The sequence below is a fragment of the Rhinolophus sinicus genome, chromosome 16, assembly GCF_057876585.1.
Source record: "Rhinolophus sinicus isolate RSI-liver-muscle chromosome 16, RSI-T2T, whole genome shotgun sequence".
Taxonomy (NCBI): domain Eukaryota; kingdom Metazoa; phylum Chordata; class Mammalia; order Chiroptera; family Rhinolophidae; genus Rhinolophus; species Rhinolophus sinicus.
The window spans coordinates 59535001-59556509 of record NC_142516.1 but is presented as its reverse complement, the minus strand read 5'-3'; the positions used below and the strand labels follow the sequence as shown (position 1 = coordinate 59556509).

Below are 21509 nucleotides of genomic sequence, written 5' to 3'. Positions count from 1 at the left end.
TAGTAATAAAATAGAATTATACTAATCTAAGAGTTAAAAGTATGACTATTGGAGTATTAATCTTTTTTTAAACAACCTCTCCCCCCCAAAAAATAAAAACAACACCTCCACCCCCAAAAATTTGTTGCCTTGAGGCTATCTGGAGAAATGAAGAAACCTACGAGAACATAAAACACATCATTTAAGATATTCCCTTGAGGTCACTGTAAATTAAAAATAAAAATAAAAAAAGTGAAAAGGTGAATTTGCCTGTGTTGATTATGCTGTTCACAGTTTAATGGTTTATTGGTTCAATTGAGAGCTGATGTCATCATGAGGCACTATTAGTACATCAGGCTGTTTGCTGAGTCTAGCAGAGTAGAACATTTTGCTTACCTTCTTTCTTTTATTCCAAATCTAATTGCTAAGTATTTAACAAAAACCCCTTTTCATAACAATGGAGGGCCCTCCTTTGAATAAACGAATGTATTCAGAAATCACAAGCAATATTGATTCTTTCTGGCCATCAACTTACCTGCATGAATATTTGAGTGCAGTGTAGGACAGGATGGATAGTGATCCAAATCTTAGGTGTTTCCCCTTGTGCAGTTTTCTAAGGGAAACTATGTGGTTCCCATCATTGTTTTTTTGAAACAATCTCATTCAAGTTGGGAGAGGAACAAGATTCTTACTCCAGAGAGTTTATGGAACTTCGACCACCCTATGAACATAGGCTGTGAAATCTTGATCTTCGCTTCTCTCTTAGTTGTTTGGACTATTTCAACCTTATCCCTTTACTCATAGCTCTTTTGGAAGAGAATCGTACTTCCTTACTTCACCTTTTGTTTGTTTTTGGAATTCTGGCAATAAATTGTTTCAATACAAATTTTACCTTAATTCTCTAGACAATCTAATTTCATATTAGTAGGTGCATATAAATTAAAGAATTGAAATGATTTATATGAATTTGCATTTCTGGAAGAGTATGCATATGATCAGGTCTGTCTATACGGTTACATATATAAGAATTGCTGATCACCTACACATACAAACAAAACTTTAACAGACTAAATCTCTAAACTAATCTGTACCCGGTATTTTAAGTTTGAGTACTATGGAGGGGGGAAGTAATTTCTTAATTTTTGAGGGAAAATAGTTGAAAAAACTCATGAGTTATTGAAATTCATATACCATTTAAAATTAAAGTTTTAAAATTTAATTTAAAAATGAATTGATAGCCAAATATTATAACACCGACTCACTCACAAGACAGAAACTGAGGCATCACCACACCAACCTCAAATAATATTGTCATCTGTTATTTTTAACTTATTTAAAGCCTACTGTAAAATTCTTTTTGTTAGGAATAGTGAACTATACTAATACCAAAATTATTTAACATGCCCCAAAAGAAGCTTACATATACCTATTATTAACCTTTCTTCACATAGAATTTGTTAAAAATTTGCTAAGTCAGGACTATCTTGGTCAAATAAGATTCTTAGTAATTGATTTAATTAGGAATTAGTTTCACAGAAATCTTAGGTGAATACGTGATTTCTATTTTAATTGTTTCCCCTACTCACAGTATCACTGCAAACTTTTCACTTTGTCAGGAAGTTTATTAATTCAGAGATGCTTTATACAAAAGAAGCTACATTAATACATTTTTAAATCAACATGATGAGGGAGGCTTTTGTTGAAGTAACCTAGTTTAAGTAAGTTTTGACATATAAGCATGTATAAAGATATTTCCTCAGAAATTTTTTAAAATGTTGATAATGCTAGCCCGCAATCTAAGTAATTAATTTAAATTATATTTTATGTTTTCAGTAACTGAAAGGAAATTAATTCAATACTAGTTAATATCCTGCCAATTTATTTGACATTAAATTATATTATTACATATAGTCAGTGATCATTTTGTATGTATTTAAGCATATTTTCTGTTTGGGATAAAATATTCTTATTGCATGTATCTGAAAGATGAATGAAAATAAATAACTACAGTCAGGTTTAACCCCTTTGACTCTTCGGAAAGAAAAGTCCGAAAGTCCATTGATTTTAAGTATTTCACATGTGGCCAAAGATAACCCACTTGAAATTTTTTGGAATGGTAAACAAGTAAACAAACAAGAAATTAGCAACATGAATGACAAAATATGAACAATTTATATATGCAGTTTTCCCAGGAGACATAGAGTTCCTTTAATTGTCTGTGGGACAGCAGGCCAATCAGTGAGTGATATTTAGGTTTACCTGGCTTTGTGAAAGTGTCTTCTGAAAATTTCTCCAGTTTAACCTGAGAGCCCCACAGTAACTAACCTGAAGTTAATAATTAGCAGAATTATCGTGGGCTATGCCTAAATATATTCCTCCCTTCTTGAGAGTGTTTAATTGACTCAAAACTAGGATTTTCACTGACTAGAGAAGAATCAGTAAGAGTTCCCTAAGGTAATCTTCATACAAAATCAAGTTTTTTGAATTGGTTTTAGATTATTTTCATAGTACTGCTTTTTTAAAAAGTGTATTTTGAAATAGACAACTGGCTTACTGTTACTGTAGAAAAAACAATTTCAGATTGCCTCATCACATTGCATTTGTGATTAGATGATCCTTTAAAGAAAATTTTGAGAACCTTTAAAAAAAATCTTGCCATAAAGTTTGTCATCTGTTTGATTTAAAATAATCAAATGTGCATTTTCTCCTTTATACAAGTATTATCCCTTTTAAGAATATTTTCCATTCTAATTTAGTTTACAAACTTGTGACTTCTTTATGACATATATCCTGAACAGAATGTACATATCTATCACTCTATTTATCTAACTACATACCTATTTATCTATTTATCTACATTAAGGGATTTTTTTTTTCAGTTCTTTAAATTTCAATATTACCTTTACCCAAAATATCAATATAATTAAAATATACGTTTTAGAAATCTTAAAAGGTATTTTTGGATCCTCATAGACTGTAGAAAAATGAGCAAAAACTATTATTCTAAAACTCCAGAATCACTTCTACTTGAGTATGTAGAAATCAAGAGTCTAACAGGAAAAGTAAAGATTCTTAATTACCATTTTTTTAAAGTCATAACATTATCAGAAAGGATTGGAATAATGTATCATTAGAGACACTTGGCTCCAATTATCATCTTTTAGAAATTATCACTGAAAAGCAGCAAACAAGGTTTAGTGGATTGCTATGAGTAAGTCATCTTTTCAATGCAAGATGCAGTTAATTTACAGCATGGCTATCTAAAGATTAAAAATCATGATTTCCTAGTGGTTTTTTTTCCTCCCAAAGCCAGATAAGTTTACTTTCTTAAGCATAAAAATAAGCAATATATCTTTTCAATAAATCTGCTAGCACTGTAGGGCAGCTGTTAACCAAACAGAACTGGATAGGGTTACTTGAACAATCTCTGAAGGGCAGAGCTGATGATTCGGAGATCTGGGAAGAATTTGTTTCAGCTTGTATTCAGTGCATTCCTCACTCTATTCAGATGTGGTAAAGTATTTGAAATGCCATTATTCTGAGTTTAAAATAAAAGTAGAAATTCTTATCAACTCTTTCTAAATGATGCCATTGTGAATAAAACAAAATTAGTAAACATCTAAAATTGAATATCTTGATGCTTCTAAATATGTCAGGGACAATGTTTATAAGGTGGGGCCTTTCTCCTCTAAACTGCATGTCTTTTATGTTTTGCAAACTGCATGCTTACAATTATTCTTTTACTCAGTGCAGATTATTTGATATGTTGCATTAAAAAAAGCTTTTTTTAATTTTCTTTCTAAAATATATCTCTCTATTGAACATTAACGTTTGCTTTTATTGCAGCTCAATTTGTACTCTAATAATGTCTAATTGTTATGTTCTAAGCACTTGTTTCTCTTGTATGCTTTAATTAATAGAGAAGCATATTGCAATAGCTTTTTCTAAAAAAGAGTCTAGGAATTTTGCTTTTCAGAGTAAGGTTTTTCTTTTGCATTTTTTTTTTTTTTTTTATGTTGCCTCTTGGGAAAGTAAGGTTAATGCCATGTACAATACTAGTTTGCATGTGTTCATTTAAATACTAAAAACTGTAGTACTGCTCGATCCATATCTGACTGCTAGGTTTCAATTGACAGCTGAGGATTTGTGACTGGACCATGAATCAAAACGGCAGGCATTTATACCCCAGTACCAGTGAGGATACATTGGGAATTACTTGGCAAAGGTAACATTTTAATTATTTCCAACCCTACACTTACACTTAAAAATGACATGAGCTGTAGTGTTTGTTTTTAACTAGCTTTATAGAAAATATATGTTAAAAATTTAGTTGTTTTGGCTATACCACCCCTCTTTCCCTCCCCCCCTCTTTTATTTCTCATGTAACTGCAACTTCAAATTAATTTGGGGCTATAACATATGCTAATTAATCATTGGAATTTCTAAGTGCTGTAAAATGTTTTAAACAATTTATAATATTTTTCTTGAAGGGGGTGATTTTGCACTTAGATATTAGGACCTGAAATACGAAATCTGTTTTAGGGAAGATTTTTCAGCTATCTGAAGATAAAAGCATTGGGCTTTTACATTATAGGTCTTCTCTTTTCAGCTCTTTCCTGGACTGCTAACTTTAAGCCATTTACTATTCATTTATTCCCCTGTCAGAGGGGAAAAGCTAGAAGAAAAATTTCAAATTAGTCAATTTAACTGTTATTAGCAGCACTCATAAGTTTTGGAGTGGGAAGATTGTTGGAATCAATAGCTAAAGAGGGAATTTGGTTTAAATAAAGTTTTAGCTTCTGTTTGTACATTGATGTGAATCATTGAGAATTGACTATTTGGTAGGCTGAGAAAATTACTCTAAAACTTCATTTTCAAAACTAGTTCTGATATTGTCTCATATGTTGGTGTTAGAGAGTAAGTAGTGCTGCATCCGCTTATATATTATTTTAATAAAGAACAAGTTCTATCAAACTGACAAATTAAATAATTAAAATTCATGGTATAATCATATGTAATAAGAGATAAAAATTTACAGAAGAGAGTGAGGTAATCCCATAAGGAGTTCACCAAAAGTAGAGCCAACGTAATTTCCCAGGCCTGCTGTGATTGTAATCCTCTCTTTACTGAACATGCCTCTGTTAAAAGTACATACTCAGATATCAGTTGTCAGTGGGCTGCCCATATCCATAATGCTTGATAGAAACTGCTAAAGAGTGGAGTATAAAAAAATTAATTTAATAAAATGTCCATTTTTACACATGTAAAAACTAAGAAAATTAGTTGGACTCTGTTTTAAAAACTTGATGAGTTTTTATTAATTCACTACCTAAAATGAATACAACATGACTTTTCCCCTTTTTAAAGGTTGGTATAGCATCCACTTTAAAATGTATACATTTTTACGTATTTTGATTTTTTCCCCCCAAGACACATATAATTCCTGCATTTGGAAAAAGTACAATATATACTTATAAAAAAAGAAGATAATCTCAATGAAATCATCTTATGCAAAGTCTTAATAATTAATACTCTTCAATTCAATGAAAATATCTTACTTAAATTGTCTTAAGTATTTTTAATTTAATTGGGTTTGATAACACTGTTTGGATTTAATTTTATTAAATAAATTCCTTATATTCCATACTCCGTTAGCAAAATGGCCCATGTCTGCATAGGAATTCTACCATTTATAAGAATTGCAAATTAGATGAAGTGTACTTGTGTTTTTAAATGTGGCTATAGCTATGTAAACTTTCAAATCTGTGGATTACTGATTGACATTTACTTATCTAAAATAGGACAGCACCTCTAAAGTACATTAAAACCAAATAAGTATATAAATTATATAAAATATAATTGTGTCTAGTTTCTAGTAATTTTTCAAAGAAAAAATTGATATCCCAGAAAGGAAAAGGTGAGTGGACAATGAATCACCACAGAACACAATGTATCAGAGTGAGTTAATATGATGACTAAACTCAGTTCTTAGGAGAACATTGTTCATGTTACAAATCCCCTTCTTGGTGAAAAATCGGTGTAGTAAGCCGTTTCAGGTCATAATGAGTCAGAAAAAAATTCAGAATTCATTTAGCCAAGATGTCTTCTGCGCCTCAAAATAGTAATTGTTTTATTAGTAGATAACAATATATAGAATGGCCTTAATGCTTCAAAAAGCTTTTAAAACGTTGCTTTTGGTTTGTTTCTTCCGTTTTTATCATGATTCAAAAGGCACATAATTGGTAATGGCAGGCATCACGCTCATGCGTTCAACAGGTGTTTACTGAGTCTGTGGTGGGCTGTCCCAAATGCTGTGTGAGTAATACAGATGCTCACAGCCCTTAAAATCTAAGTATTATATAGTTCAGAATAAAAACATTCAAATAAGATAGCAGTGTGCTTTGCTTTGTTACAGTTTTCAAAAAAAGTACGGTAGGTACAAGTGGAGTCCATGTTTGATAACACAAGTAGGCCATGCCTGTGGTACAACATATTCATACTTTGTTTATGGTTTATAGTTTGTGCCCTGTGGTTATTTATGAAACTATTAATGTTTTTTCTTCTATAAAGGATATTGAAAAAGGAAATCATAAATGTCTGTAACACTACTACTTTTACAGCAGATAACAGACATCTAAAATCTTTAGGGCACTGTTACAACTTTAAAATTATCTGAATAAACTGAAAAAAATATGAGGAAATGTAGATATATTCAACCAGAGGGCTAAATAATTTGCCTTTGTCATAATGGAATAAAGAAAACATCAGGTTATTTTTGTTGTGGTTGTTGCTTTTTGTTTTTCACAAAAGGCAATCCCTGGAGACTTTGTAGTAGAAAAACCAAAGAAAGTGTTTTGGTTTTGCCCTGTGTTTTGGCTTCACTTTGTTTTGTTTTGATTGTTTGTTGCCATTACTTTCCTTATATGATCATTTGCCATGGTTACCCCCTTTGCTGCTTTATACCAATCCTCCTGTAGAGGTGTTTCCATGTCATCCTTTTTCGGGACTGAAAATGTCAGTGCTGAGGGAGCTGTGCAAGTATAATCAAAGCTGGAAGATTTTCTCCATCCTTTTCCTTCCCAGTGTGCTGCCCGCCTCCTCCTCCCCCCCCCCCCCCCCCCATGTATAAACATTCCCTTAAGAACCAAAGCTGACTCCTTTGGAAAGTTTTCACAGACTTATTAGGTTGCAACCCTGAAGGTGTTTTGTTGTTTTGACCTCAGAATTTTGTGAGTCGTGGTGTGTGTGTGTGTGTGTGTGTGTGTGTGTGTGTGTGTGTTGCCTGTGCCTAAGTGAATTTTTCTGTCTAACCCGAAGGTCAGGTATCACAGTTAATCCAGAGTGTAATCTGTCGGTGAATGGCTCACTTCTGCTTGAGTCAGGAGGGGCTCAGCTCTCAGGAGGGGCATGGGTGATGAGTTGCTTGTGCTGCTTGAGGGTACTGTTGTGTCTGTGCTTTGTCCTCCAATGTGGACAAATTACATTGTTGCATATGTGAGTTATGTGGGTATAAACAAATATATCAGTTAACTCCCTAATTGGCTTTCTTTCTGAAACTATAGCCAGAACATAGCTTGTACTATCAAATATGAAAGAGCAATATAATTGAATGAAAAAGAAAGCCAAAGGGCAATCCAAGAATAATATAAACATAAGTTATTTTAAAACATTGGAGGGAGTGCTTTATGCAAAAGAGAAACTGGATTTATTGTTTCATTCCCTCTTCTCTCCCTTCACCCCTTTCAGGAAAAGGCAAAGCCACAAGTGAGTGGCTGTATGTGTCTGATGGCTTATATAAACATAGAAGAAGCCTTCAGATGGCTAAAATAAACATGTGCGTGTTACTGAAGGATATGTTTACACAAACCATTTGCTCAGCCTCTGAAATAATGAATAAATGAAGATTTTACTGAAATAATTGGAAGGGTTTTTGTGTTTCTGCTGATGCCATAATTGAATGGCACCAAAGAGACTTTTATCAGCTATTTTCCATGTTACATGTGTTAGCAGTTCCTTTCTATGAGTTGAATACTTCATTCTGTAGTTACTTTACACATGTTTTTGTAAGAAATTGTCGTTTATTACTGCAATTCTAGAGAGTTGCTTGATTTCCCAAGAGAAATTTAGCAGCCAGTAAAGATTATTTGGATCTGGTTGGTCAGGAGTGGGGGGGGGGGGGGCAAAAAGGAAGGAGTAATAACATTCATTTCATACATACAATCTTATTTGCATAACACTGTCCTGAACCTACCATTTTCCTTGCTTTGTCCACAAAATTTTCTTTGTAAAATATATATCCTCAATGACTTAAGAATGAATATTTAAACAAAAATAATCTGCAATATAGGGTCACAAACCATATGTTGGTATATAAATATGTGTGTATATATGGTGTATGTGTGTACATGTGTATATACACACATGTACATATGCATGTGTGTGTATGTATGTACATACACATATATACACGTATGGTACTTGCATGATAAAGGCAGCATGTGACCTATCCATAGGTAGTATTAAAGAGTTAACTTTTATTTCAACATTACACTTAGACTGATCCCTGCAAATTCACTAGGTTAGCATTTCCTGCTTTCAGTTTGTTATCTTGACACATAACTACAGTACAACAGCTGGGTTGTTCCTGGAGTTCCTGGGGGGAGCTTTATTCTCAGAGTGCTGAATTTCCTTTTCAGCTGTCAGCTCTAAAGTGTGTTCAGAATGTTCAACTTTTCACACACCGTTCTGGGCCCCTAGCACCACTCAGGGACTAGAGTAGAAATGTGGAGAAGGTATACGAGCCCAAGAATCTTTGCTTCAGGGAGGAAAATTGCAAAAGCCAAACTTGCACACGACCATTGTTGGTAACAGGGTTGCTAACTAGTGTTGCTCTTTGTATTTGAATAATCTATTTAAACGAATTACTCCGTTCTCATCAGAATCATTTGCACCTGTTATGAAATAAAAAATAACAATGTTACTGTTCTTAAAAAATGACATTATGTGGTGTTCACCCACATGCAACATCTGTGATCTGGCTGTTGAAAAACACATTGGGATTTGTTGTAGTTTTGCCTAAGTTTCTCCATTTGTAAAGAAAGATTTGCACAACGCGTTTCCTTTTTATCTAGGAAACTCTTCAGAACACTTCCTAAGAAATTAATTGTATTCCAGCCAGACTTGCATGCTGCCATCCCACAGGAAATGGGTCAGCAATCCATTAAGATGCCATTAGATAATCTAATTTGGAACTTAATCTCTAAATTAACCGTGCTCCATACTTGAAGCATACTTGAGAGAAAGAAAAAAAGTTTACGTTTGAATCGATAGGGGAGCCGAAGCGTGAAGAAGGCTGTTTGTTTTTTCTGTAGCTGTGGTCACGTCTCAAGCCGTCTGGTAACCAGGAGAAACCAGACATGATGTAATTCCAGATTGAACTTGAACTTCAGGGACTTAGGATAGGGGAACAATGGACCATAAGAATCAATAATGTCCATTTTCCACATGATTATGTTTGGAGCTTTAAGTTAACCTTTATGGGAGAAGCAGCAGGACCTGCAGTGTGACCAAAATGAGACGATCCAGAGACAAGATGTTAGAGGAAAGAAAACAACTTTTTCCGTGATATTTTCTGAGCAGCACTGCAGATTCCAGCAGGATTAGAAAAGTTCCCGCTCTGCAGTAAACCGGTGGCCTGTTCAGAGCACTCTTTGTTCGCTTAGGTAGGACAAACTTAATCTTACGTTTCCTGTCAGATGATTTTTGGCAGCACAACGGGAGAGGGAGGAGCAAGTTTCAGAAAATTCCCAAATGTAAACCTTTCTCATTAACCCTTTGCAATGAAAGGAAATATGTTAAACACCTACTTTATCTGAAGATGTTTTATGCAAAGTGCCATATTTACATATGTATTACACCTCTAAGAAAGCAGCTCCTTCAGGAGCCAAAGCAACATTTATTAACTTACCTTTTCTGATTCTTGTGTTTGCTAGTGCTGTTCGTAGGTACCTAGTAAATCTTTAGTCATATTTACTTAATTACAAAGCATAGAGTAGATATAATAATAAGCATAATATCAAATTACAAAAGAATAAAGGCAAAAGCCTATTTAAGTTCAAGAAATTGAAGGATGCAAATTTTAAATATTCAGAAATTGTAGATAGTTACAATTATTTTCCTCTTTGTTCATTTTTGTTTTATGTGATGACAGATTTTTTTTGCACCATGTGAACAGAGTAGCAAGTATAAAAACTAAAAACATGCTCAGTTCCTCAATCATTTGTGATTTTGTATTCAGAATTCTGATATGAATAAGTTCTTTCATTTAGTGGTAAAATTGTGTAAATAACACTAATATTTACTTTTAAGTGAAAATTATTTGGGAAAGAATCACTTCTTGCTTTTGTATAAAACTTACATTTCTGTTTAACTTAGTATGCTTTGGCTGTTTTCTCTAGTGAAAAGCACTATTTGGAAGCACTGTTTTTGTAGAAATTTTGTCTGCTGTTGAAGACTCACATATGCTAATAAGGGGAGCTGTAGCGCTTGTGACAATGACACTGAAAAGGAGCCCAGGGATAGAGACGAATACAAACCGGAGAAGGAGGATGGAAATCCACAAGCAGCATTCTCCGCTGTAATAGTCTGTGGGAGGAGATCAAATAATTACTTTGAGCCTGATAATTCCATATTTTTTTATTGGCTAAAACCTCCCACAGCTGCATAAGTTGTTACGTGTGTGTGTGTGTGTGTGTGTGTGTGTGTGTACTGTAATGTATTTACAATTAGTCATCTTTATAATGATTCTCTTTCATTTTCCGTTCTAAAACATGAAAAATATCAAACATAATTTTTTACAAATCTACTCAATTTGGCCTATTTGGGGGAAGGGTATTTTTCTTATGTCTAAAGTAAACATTTTCAGGAAATTAAGTTTTTATTACTCTTAAGTATATAGATTGCCTTGTTGAAGAGTCTTCTAGGATTTTATAAGAGCTTTTTACTAGAGGAGTACAGTAATTGTAATGAGAACATTTAATATTTAGCTGCAGTGGTCCCATACATAAGGGCTCTTCTTGCCCTGTGCTCTTCATTAGATAAAATATTCCACTGGCACATGCCATTATTTTACTTTGAAAATGTTAGTCCTTGCAGATGGTAAAGTTAACATTCAATCCAGCGTGCCCCAATAAAAAACACACAACTGAAACAATTGAATATAAATTAATGAGCTTTGATGACCTACCGTTTTGATATGTTACTTCAAAACCACTGGTCCCCAAGGAGTAGCAATAAAGAAGGCTATTTACCTACTTAGTTAAGAAACAAATACATTTCTCTTTCATTACTATGAAGTGCTATTGCTTGCAGTTAGAATAATTCCATGAGCCACCTGCAGTTTATGATATTTGGCGTTTCCCAGAGAGCCCACAAGAGTACTTTGCAGTTCAGGTAAGAGCTGGCCAGGGAGCTTTCCGAAACAGATTATTACAAATAGTAATAATCATTAGATATCATCTTACATGCAAATAGGGTCGTTCAGATGGCAATAATGAGCCTTAAAAAAGGGGGGAATAAATCAAAGAAACCCAAGATCTGTGTAGAGCACTTTGGATATCTTACTTCTAGGTTAGAGTCCTCTGAAGTGGAACTCAACAAGCAACTATTGACATACAGCCACATCTGTATGCACATAATCAATGCAAATATTGCATTCAGCTGAAGAGAATCTGGAATTGGATAAAATGCAGTTATTTGTGTTGAAGTTTGAACTCAAGAGTATGTCTAAATGCTATGGACCTTAATTCATAGAATCTCATTTATAATTCAGGGATAATATAAATTCTTGTCCAGGGATAAAAAGTAAAGTGAGTCTCATGAAAGAGATGAAGTGTAGTGGGTAAGAATATAGATCCTGGAACCACATTGCTATATTCAAATCCTGCCTTTTACAACTTAGTAGCAACATGAATTGGGAAGACACTTAACTTCCTAGTTTCATGTTCCTCATGTGTAAAATCAGAAAAGTACTAATATGTACTTTTCTCATAGGTTTGTTTTGAGGATTGAAAGCTTTTAAGTAGGTGAAGCATACAGAACAGTGCCTGGCACTGTTACTTAACACATACTATATAAGTGCTAGCAGCTAGTATATTTATTACCATTTTATTCTAATATATTAATGAGTTGTTAAATAGATTCTTAATATATAATAATATATATAATGATTCTTAAATATATGAGTACTTAAATAATACCCATATATTCCTTCCACTGGTCTGACTGAACATTTTTTCACAAGATACTCTGTGCAGCCTTTGTGTTATATTGAAATAAGCAGCCAGTCCAAATGTACACACATATACAATCCAGGACAGCATGGTTTCTAACTTAATACTTAATTAATTTGCCTTTGCTTTTTGTTTTCCAGGCAGATTTTAGCTTTTAATAGGAAAAATTGTTCATTGTGCATTCTGGGGGAGATACTAATATCTCTGTGTTAATATTGTAGCAATAAAATTAGTAGTATTTAGCTAAGGAGGTAAAAAAAAAATTCCTTCTTAGGGATATTTGAAACAGGTGCAAAGGAATTAAAGGCAAATCCTTCTTTTAAATTAAGGTATTTATTTATTTTCCATGCTTTCTGGGCCATTGCTTATTTTTATTGCTATCTATAAGTAGTGTGGCTATTGATACAGTTGAGGTATGTATGAATATATATAATTTTTTGTGCTTCATTCCTATGACATATTTTGTAAGCTTCTTCAAAGAGTACTTACTGTCTTTGAAATACATATGGTAGTCTTATGATTAAATTAGTGTGTAAAACCTGAATGGGCAATGTTATTACTCCCCTGAAAAGTATTAGTGTATGGATACTTTGGACATTTTATAAAATGTTTGACAAATAAGTTTCCCAACCCATTTTCAGGTCAACCACGACTAGTAATAAATGAATTTTGCTATTCTTGAAATAGCTCTTATTTTAAACAACTATTATTAATAGTAGAAACAAAACCTTTGACTTACTTTTTTTTTTGTTCCTTACTCAACTTATGACTCCATATATGTTTATTTGGCACCCCATGGTTCCTGGGTGGTTACTCAGTTAAACGTTAAGGGCCCAATCCTGTTTTGGCCTAGAAGATACAGCACAGAATGCATAATTTTTAAAAGCACAACCATTAAATATTGACTTGCCTAGAGCAATTTTCTCTCTTTTTTTTCATTGAAAGATATAGAATCTATTTACTCCTTGTAGATGTGAAGACCAACTATTTTATCCAATTTATCCAGGATAAGAAAGATGTAAATAGTGTATTATTTTCAAAAGGAAGAAGTGGGTATCTTCTTCTCCCTTAATCCTCACCATCAGGTCACTCTAATAGAACTTCAGCTAGATTTGTTTTCAAAGGAGATAGATATATCAAATTTCAGTGTTGCTTAATCACCTAGACCAACCACATATTCTGCGTACAAGTCTGCTACAGCAGTAGCTAGGCTATGATCCAGCTATGTGGGGCATGGGAAATTCACTGTCTACTGAAGCAAATTCACTTTGCCGTCAGAAAATTCTGTTCAAAATTTCTTTCTAATGTTAGGTCACTGTCTGACTTCCCAGGGAAGCAGTATAATATAGTTAATGGCCATGGGAATCAGACAGAATTGATTCATATCTGAGGTCTAGGTGGGTAACTTTGGGCAAGTAACTTAAGTTCTTTAAGTCTCAATTTTCTCATCTGTGAAATGGGGATAATGATGGCAATTTCAAGAATTCATTGATAGAATTAAGTAACGTAGCATATGTAAAATGCTAAATATGGTACCTTGCTCATAGTATGCCCTCAACATGCTTATCATCTTGAAAGTTTCTCCCTTTGTACTAATTCTGTCAAGCTGAACCAAACAGAAGAGGTCTACATTTCTTTCCAACTCAATTGTCGTGTCTTACCTGTCTCCCGTTAGCTGGGTCTTATATGACATTATTTGCTGAGTATCTTCACCAAAGAAATGCCATAGAGTTTGTTTCTCTTGAAGAGTGATGCATAGAAGAAACACAATGTTTCAGATGCAGTCTGATCAGTATGAAATGAAGAAGGACTATCACCTACCATTTATACAGCTAAAGGTCAAAATAATTTGTTTGCTTCTTCCCTTTTTGGGACAGCCACATTTGGTTAGAATAATGTGAAAATCTTATCTATGATATCAGACATTTTGTTTTTTACAATTGTATACATAGAGTAGAAGTCATTAGGGTGAATTCTGCTTTGTGTTAAGGTGCTATCCAGATCTCTTTTGCCTTTTTTGTGCCTGATATTTTCTTCAAGTCCTTATATTCTTTCTTTCTTTCTTTTTTAATGACATGGCCTTTATGTATTTTCTAAAGCTGATCTTTTAACTTTCAGTCATACTCATCTTGTTTGAAAAACAAAACAAAACACACAGACTTGGAAATGGAAAATGTAATGAAAGCAAAATAAATGCATGCTTGAAGATAATTGCTGAAGTAGCTTAATTTGACCTTAAATATTTTGAAATCTTTCAATTATATTCTCACCTCTCTTAGAGGTGCAAATTATTGGATTGAACATAAGATTATCCATATAATCCTCATTCCATTATGAATTAAAATTTTTAAGTATTTTAAATGTAACTAGTTTGTATATGTAGATAAATATGAATATGTGTGTTTATTTTATCCATACTGGTGATCATTGGCATTTATTTAAATATAGAGAGTTAGATATGTAAAAAGCACTCTTATATTTTTGCCTGAAAAACTATTCAATTTGAGGTATTATCTTTTTGAAATTAAATGATCTAGGTTATTTTGTTTGAACATTTTTATTTACATTGTTGTCATAATCTTTGAATTTATTTTATTAGATTTTTTTCCTCAATGGGACTGCCAAAAAGCCCTTAAAAATGTCTGTGCCTTATAGTTCTGAACTTAACCTACAAATTGGCAATAAGAGACTTGTAAAACTCATATATGGGGTCTGCATAGTGTTAATCTTTAAGATTTATTTTCCCCCAAAGGTTCATAAACAGTATTGACAAATATATTGCACACTACAATTTTGACATGGTGATAATGTAGGATGGGAGGTTTGAAAGGTTTAAATAAACATCTAAATTGAATTTGTTAGGTGTTCTACAGCAAGTCCTGTTAGTCAGTAGCATCAATTTATTTTTATTGAGTATTTTCCAAAGAATAATAATATATAATCTCTTTTAAATAATTGACTAAGAAAGCTATTGTAAAATAAACCCTAAATTCATGTCTTTTCTGCCATTAGTAGATAGACTTCTCCATTAAAGGATTCACATCTATTTTCAATCATTAAAATATACTTTATTTTCCTAAAGTACCCAATCTCTAGATGACTTGCTAGAGCCCATTTAATTTGGGACTCTCGTTGATTTTGCAAAGTGATGTGTTTGTTGTCAACATTGTGTTTTACTGTCAAGAATTATCAATTTGAGCTAGTCTTTTTTTGGTTTTTCATACACACTTCTTCAGGTTAAAAATAATGGATACCTGTTTTTGTATCTTATTTTATTTGTTAAGAAATGATTAACATCAGCTGTCACCACACTCTATAAGGACAAGGTCATTTTCTTTACAGAGCTAAGCTTTCAGTCAGTAAGATAATCATAGCTACAGATAATCATGATATGAAGTAATAAATGCTGTAATAATACTGTGTAACAAAGTGTGGTGGAAGTACGGATGAAGGAAAAATAGGTTTCATGATTCATCATGTAACATTCTTCCCAATCAGTAGTGCAAAGCACAGAAATAATTGTTGAAGATGTGTGTGGGAAGAAAGAAATATGTGAAAGCAATTAAGTTTCTTAGAAAAGGTTTCAATAACAGCTATCTTATTCTTTACAAGTATGATTTTTCATTAGATAAGGAGGACATATCTTTTTAGTCTGAATTATTTCTTTTTGGACTTACTGTTTAATTTTTCCTATACAATTAATTTTTGCTAATGCTAAATATTTCTAGTTTTAAGTTCAGAGATGCCTGTTTTCTTTTTATAGGAGCCAAGTCACAATGTATTTGTGAAAATACATGATTATGTACAACACTATTTAAAAACATATAGTTGGGTATGATTTGGAACACTTAATTTGTTTATCTAAAAATTCATTGAACATTTACCATGTGCTAGGTACTATATCAGATGGACAGCAAAAAAGCGAGGTGGACTTTGCTATCATGGAGCTCATTGTCTAATCTTAAAATCCCTTGAGCATAAAAGGTCATTGTGATTTTTTAAGTTGAAATATGAACTCAGAAATATGTATCTAGACAGGTAGTAATAAGCCACATTTTTTATAGAGTAAAAAAAATTATATATCAAGTTTGTTTTTTTATTCAAGCTTTGTTTCTTTTTCTTTTCTTTTTTTTTTTGACAAAGTTTTTCCTTCAGCTTAATATTGCATAAAGGTTTTTGTATCTTTGGAAATCAAATATGAAAAAATGAGGGTGTCTAGATGGATTGCTACAATAATAGTATCCCTTACCTCACGATTGCAAAAGTAAAGAAGGGGATACTAAATTAAATTTAAAACATTGAAATTTTGTCTTCAATCCAGATCATGACAAAACTGGGTATAGAGTTGTCAATTTGATGGTTTTTTGGCTCATGATTATTTATGAAGCTGTTACTTAGCTGACACTTATTCCTAGATGAGTGTTGAAACAAATAATGCCTCTCGTTAGTTACACCCCAAAATGTATGGTGTGGGGTTGTTTTGTGATATGTAGATCTGGTGTTATTTACCTCCACATGATGCTTGTTTAATGAGAGATTGTGCCAGTAGCAATTAGAGAACTGTTTTTCAAACTCTTTTTTTTTTTTTTTTTAGCAGCCCTAAATCCAACATAGGTGAAATTCAAGTTGTTTGGAGAGGGGCTAGAATCTCAACTACTTACTCCCTCCAGCATTCCTCTTATTCACTCCTCTAAACTCCCCCAAATTCAGAGCATCTCTGATGTGGTAGCATTACTGATGTGGAGGGACAGTGAATGCCCAGGCTTCTAGTCTCAGCATTCCAAATTACATGTTACAAATTACTGGCCTTTCTGAAAAATGCGTATTTTTTTCTGATTGTGAGGGAAAAGAAATAACTTGCATCAAAGCTTTCAGTTTTATTCAACTGATAGACAGGTAAAAAATTCAAACCCATCTTATCACTGAATTGCTTATGAATTAAAAGTAAAACAAGATCAGAATATAACTGGCAAACTATATTGGAACGATTGTAGATTTGCTGCTTTTTCTTTTTATTGGACAAGATAATCATATTGTATTTATATTAAAGGAGATCAAATATTTTAGTAAGAATATCCTCAATCAGAGTTCAACAATTGTGTATGAGCCCAACTTGAGGTTTTTCTGCTTCACAATTAGTCTTACCTTCTGTGAAAGAAATAGACCATGTAGTATATATACATATAATATTTATAATTTAGCACATTAGCTCATATTAAATTGTAATTTTGAAAAAAAGTTATAGTATTTTGATGCCTATGGAATTTATATTTCTAATATTGTCATAGATTTTAACATTTTATTTTTTCTTTTTCTTTTCCTTCCCTCCTGCCCCTCTCCTGTCAACAGTCCTGGTACCTGGGCTAGCTTGGTTCCTTTCCAAGTATCAAATAGGACACCCATCCTACCGGCAAATGTCCAAAATTACAGTTTGAACATAATTGGAGAACCTTTCCTTCAAGCAGAAACGAGCAACTGAGGGAAAATGAAATACAACAGTAGTTTAAGAAATTAAAAAAAAAAAAAAAAAAAAAAGGAAAAGAGGAAGACTGGACAAAACAAAACAAACAAAAAGGGAGAAAGGAAAGAAACTGAAGAAAGAAGATAATAGACCAGCAATTGCAGCACTTACAATCACTAATTCCCTTAAGGTTGAAACTGTAATTACATAAAAAGGGTCGATGATATTTCACTGATGGTAGATCGCAGCCCCTGCAACGTAGCCTTTGTTACATGAAGTCCGCTGGGAAATAGATGTTCTGTCTCTATGACAATATATTTTAACTGACTTTCTAGATGCCTTAATATTTGCATGATAAGCTAGTTTTATTGGTTTAGTATTCTTGTTGTTTACGCATGGAATCACTATTCCTGGTTATTTCACCAACGAAGGCTAGGAGGCGGCATCAGAGGTGCTGGGTGACAGAGCCATGAGCCAGCCATTTTATAAGCACTCTGATTTCTAAAAGTTAAAAAAATATATATATAAAATCTCTGTAGCCTTTAGTTATCAGTACAGATTTATTAAATTTTGGCCCTTAACCCAGCCTTTTCCAGTGTGTAACCCAGTTTGAAATCTTTAAAAAAAAAGAAAAAAAAACAGAAAAAAAGAAAAAAGGAAAAAAAAACAGTTTGAACACAAAGGCTCTATGGAAGAAATGCCTCTATGTAGGTGAAGTGTTATCTCTGCATGCAACAGTAAAAATTAATATAATATTTTCCCCACAAAAGAAACACTTAACAGAGGCAAGTGCAATTTATAAATTTATATCTAAAGGGGAATCATGATTATAAGTCCTTCAGCCCTTGGACTCTAAATTGAGGGGATTAAAAAAGAATTTAAAATAATTTTGAACGAATTTATTTTCCCCTCAGTTTTTGAGGGCTTTAAAAAGGCATTAAATCAAGACAAATCATGTGCTTGAGGAAAAAAAAAAATTAATGAAAACAGCACTTATGTTGGTTTAGCTGCAGCCTCCTTGGAGGTAGAATTTATTTATTTAAAATTACTGGTTGCATCAAGAACCCATAGGGTATACAAAAGGTTCTATAAAATCTGCATTATAGAGACAGAGGCAGGCAAATCCATGTCACAGGGGTAAAGCTTACAGTTTACAAACTGGGAACGCCAGGGTGTAGGATATAAAAACGCACTCTTGAGAAAACAAATGTAATCAGGGTGCTGAAAACTTGCATGGTGCTTTCAGACATTAGCCTTGTTAAACAAATTTCTTGTATTGACAGATCTGTAGTGTGCATGGGCAGACACATTTTGCCTCTATGTCTCTTAAAATTTTAATTAAAAATACTCTTTCCAGTAATCCTAATTTGCACGAAGATATAATGTCCACATTACGTGCCTTGCCTTGAAATCTAAAAAACAAAAAAAAAACAAAAAAATCAAAAAAGTGACATCACTACACTTGTTTTGCTGCATTTATTATCATTTTAAATCTTTACCATTTTTATGACAAAATATTTTGTACTCCAGACGAAGAAAAATGTGTGACATCATGGATTTTTTAGACAGTTATACCTTTATCTCACATTTATAAAGCATATCATGGCTGTGTATAGTTGCCGCTTAAAAATTGTAATCGACCAGCAATATTTTCAGTATTTTGGTGTTTTTTCTATTAACCTTTCATGTTTTTCATCTTCCAATTAATATTTGGGGGGGAGGGGTTTCAAATTTATACGAATTATGCAATACCAAGTTTTGCCTATGTAGGTAGTGCTTTTAGCTGTATTGGTTATTATAGGTAAGTACACAGATTTAAAAAAAAAATAATGTATGCTTTTTTTTGTTTGTTTGTTTTAATTGACCAAAGTGGGTACTGCTATTTTTGCAGTGTGATGAGGTCCTTTTGTGTACTGAGAGATGGACAGGGGATTTTTTTTTTAATATACATATATATATATTCTGGGGTGGGTGGGAGGATTTTGAACACTTTACAGTGTAGCTGTGAAGCAGTGCACCCCGAGATGGGCCTGGGCTGCAAAGCGACTGTTCTGCCTACTGTGACAAACTTCAACTTACACAGGTTCCCCCTTCTCTAATTTCCCACCTGGGGTGCAAGCTGAACTCATTTCTGGTTTTCATGACAACAAAAATAGTAAGAACAAATAAACACAACAAATTCTCCTGGAGGCAGACTTGGCTTAAAACAAACTGTCTTGTTTTTTAATTTGTTTTTTGTTTTTTTTTTGGTGGTGGTGGTGGTGGTAGTTTTTCTTGAGAGTTTCAGATCCACAGTGGAGAGTGAGCCTGTGTCATATTTGGCAAAGGTATTTGTTCAAATGTCCTCATAGCGGATGTTTCACATTTTGGGGGTTTAACATAGGAGTATACTTTCTTCTACAAAACACATCATCCCAGCTGGAAGGAATGCTCCCATATTCTTTCCCCCAGCACTTCTTTTCCCCATTTCTTCATTTCATCAACGATAATATATGATTTACCTGTGACTCACTACTTCAAATAGATGGCAGTACGCTTTGAATTTTCTTTTTTATACATCCAGAAGATTAAACAGAGGGTTGCTATTATTAAATATATTTGGACTTACAGATTAAAATCAAAGTTCAATTTTTATGGAACAAAAAAATAAATCTTGTTACGTTTTCATTTTTATCTGCCCTTTTAAACTGAGAACTACAGCAGAAGGGAAATATAGAATTTTAAGAAATTAATGTTCCTGTGGATGAATTAAGCCCATTAGATGCTGATGGGATGTTTTAAGGGGTGGTACCTCAAATATATATTTGATTTAGTTTCCTCTGAGGCACAGAGGGTGAATGGACATTGATTTTATTTTACCACCCCCCACTCCGAGTCCCATTGAGAGAATTCATTACTAGAAGGAAAAATCTTTCAGAATTAGTGACACATGGGGGCCTGTCTTGAGGGGCCCCATGACCTCTTCTTCCAGGCCATGGCCTAATAAAGTAAACTGTCCATTGTCCTCACAGCATATCACTTAATAATGAATAATTTGGAACAATGCTTATAGGCCTGAGAATTGGTTTTGATTAGCCCATTCAGTTTGATAGCCCACATGCTGAATAGCACAGCAGGATCCAAGCAGCGCAAGTTCAAAAGTAAGTCCAATCATACTTGCCCTGTATCATCTCAGCCAAGCTCTTCATGTATTTAACCTATTAGGTGAACACATCAACCTCACAGGACATGCAGTATTTTTTAAGAGCAGACTCGCTCTCTTTTTTTTTACCAGTGAATGAGCAGTTCTAGCTACATAAGTTACACACTGTGGGTATTCCTGCCTGCCTCTTGAATACAAAGGCCTAGTTCAAGTGTTGCTTTTTATTTTTTTAATCAAATTTTTCTCCTTTCCTTTTGAAATAAAACTATTAATATATATATATATATATATATATATATATATATATATATATATATATGGAATCAAATCCATTTTTTGGCCTCCTCTTTTACCAGGAAGTATATTCTCACCAAGGGCCCCACTTTTGCAGGTCTTGCACGCCCCTCCCTTACCCAGAACTGCAGAGCTTCAGGATGGTGAAGGTCACTCAAGGGCATCAGTACGGGGCGTGTCTCCAGCCCCCCAGTCCCGTGGCACTGTTCAGCTTTTGTTACGTTGCTTTGCAGCCCACCACTCACAGTGCCTCTGAAATGTTTCCTCTGGAGTGACATGAGCGTTTGAGGCTTGTCTAAGGAAAATAAATAAAAGGCAGTGAAGGAGACTGTACATAAAGACA

At 33.5% G+C, this 21509-nt stretch overlaps 1 protein-coding gene across 12 annotated transcripts in view; it reads left to right on the top strand.

Moving 5' to 3' along the window:
- NFIB (nuclear factor I B) overlaps positions 1-21509 on the top strand; it is a 422874-nt gene that overhangs the window by 398704 nt on the left and 2661 nt on the right. For 8 of the 12 annotated variants that reach the window (XM_074330381.2, XM_074330380.2, XM_074330385.2 and 5 more), the window contains 2 exons: positions 4116-4204; positions 17619-21509. The exon at positions 17619-21509 is cut by the window's right edge and continues 2661 nt beyond it. In XM_074330381.2, coding sequence (XP_074186482.1) covers positions 4116-4204; positions 17619-17748 — 219 coding nt within the window. In that variant the 3' untranslated portion in view covers positions 17749-21509. The remainder of the gene's footprint in view (positions 1-4115; positions 4205-17618) is intronic. The other 4 variants (XM_074330384.2, XM_074330383.2, XM_019739147.3 and 1 more) reach the window with 1 other exon arrangement.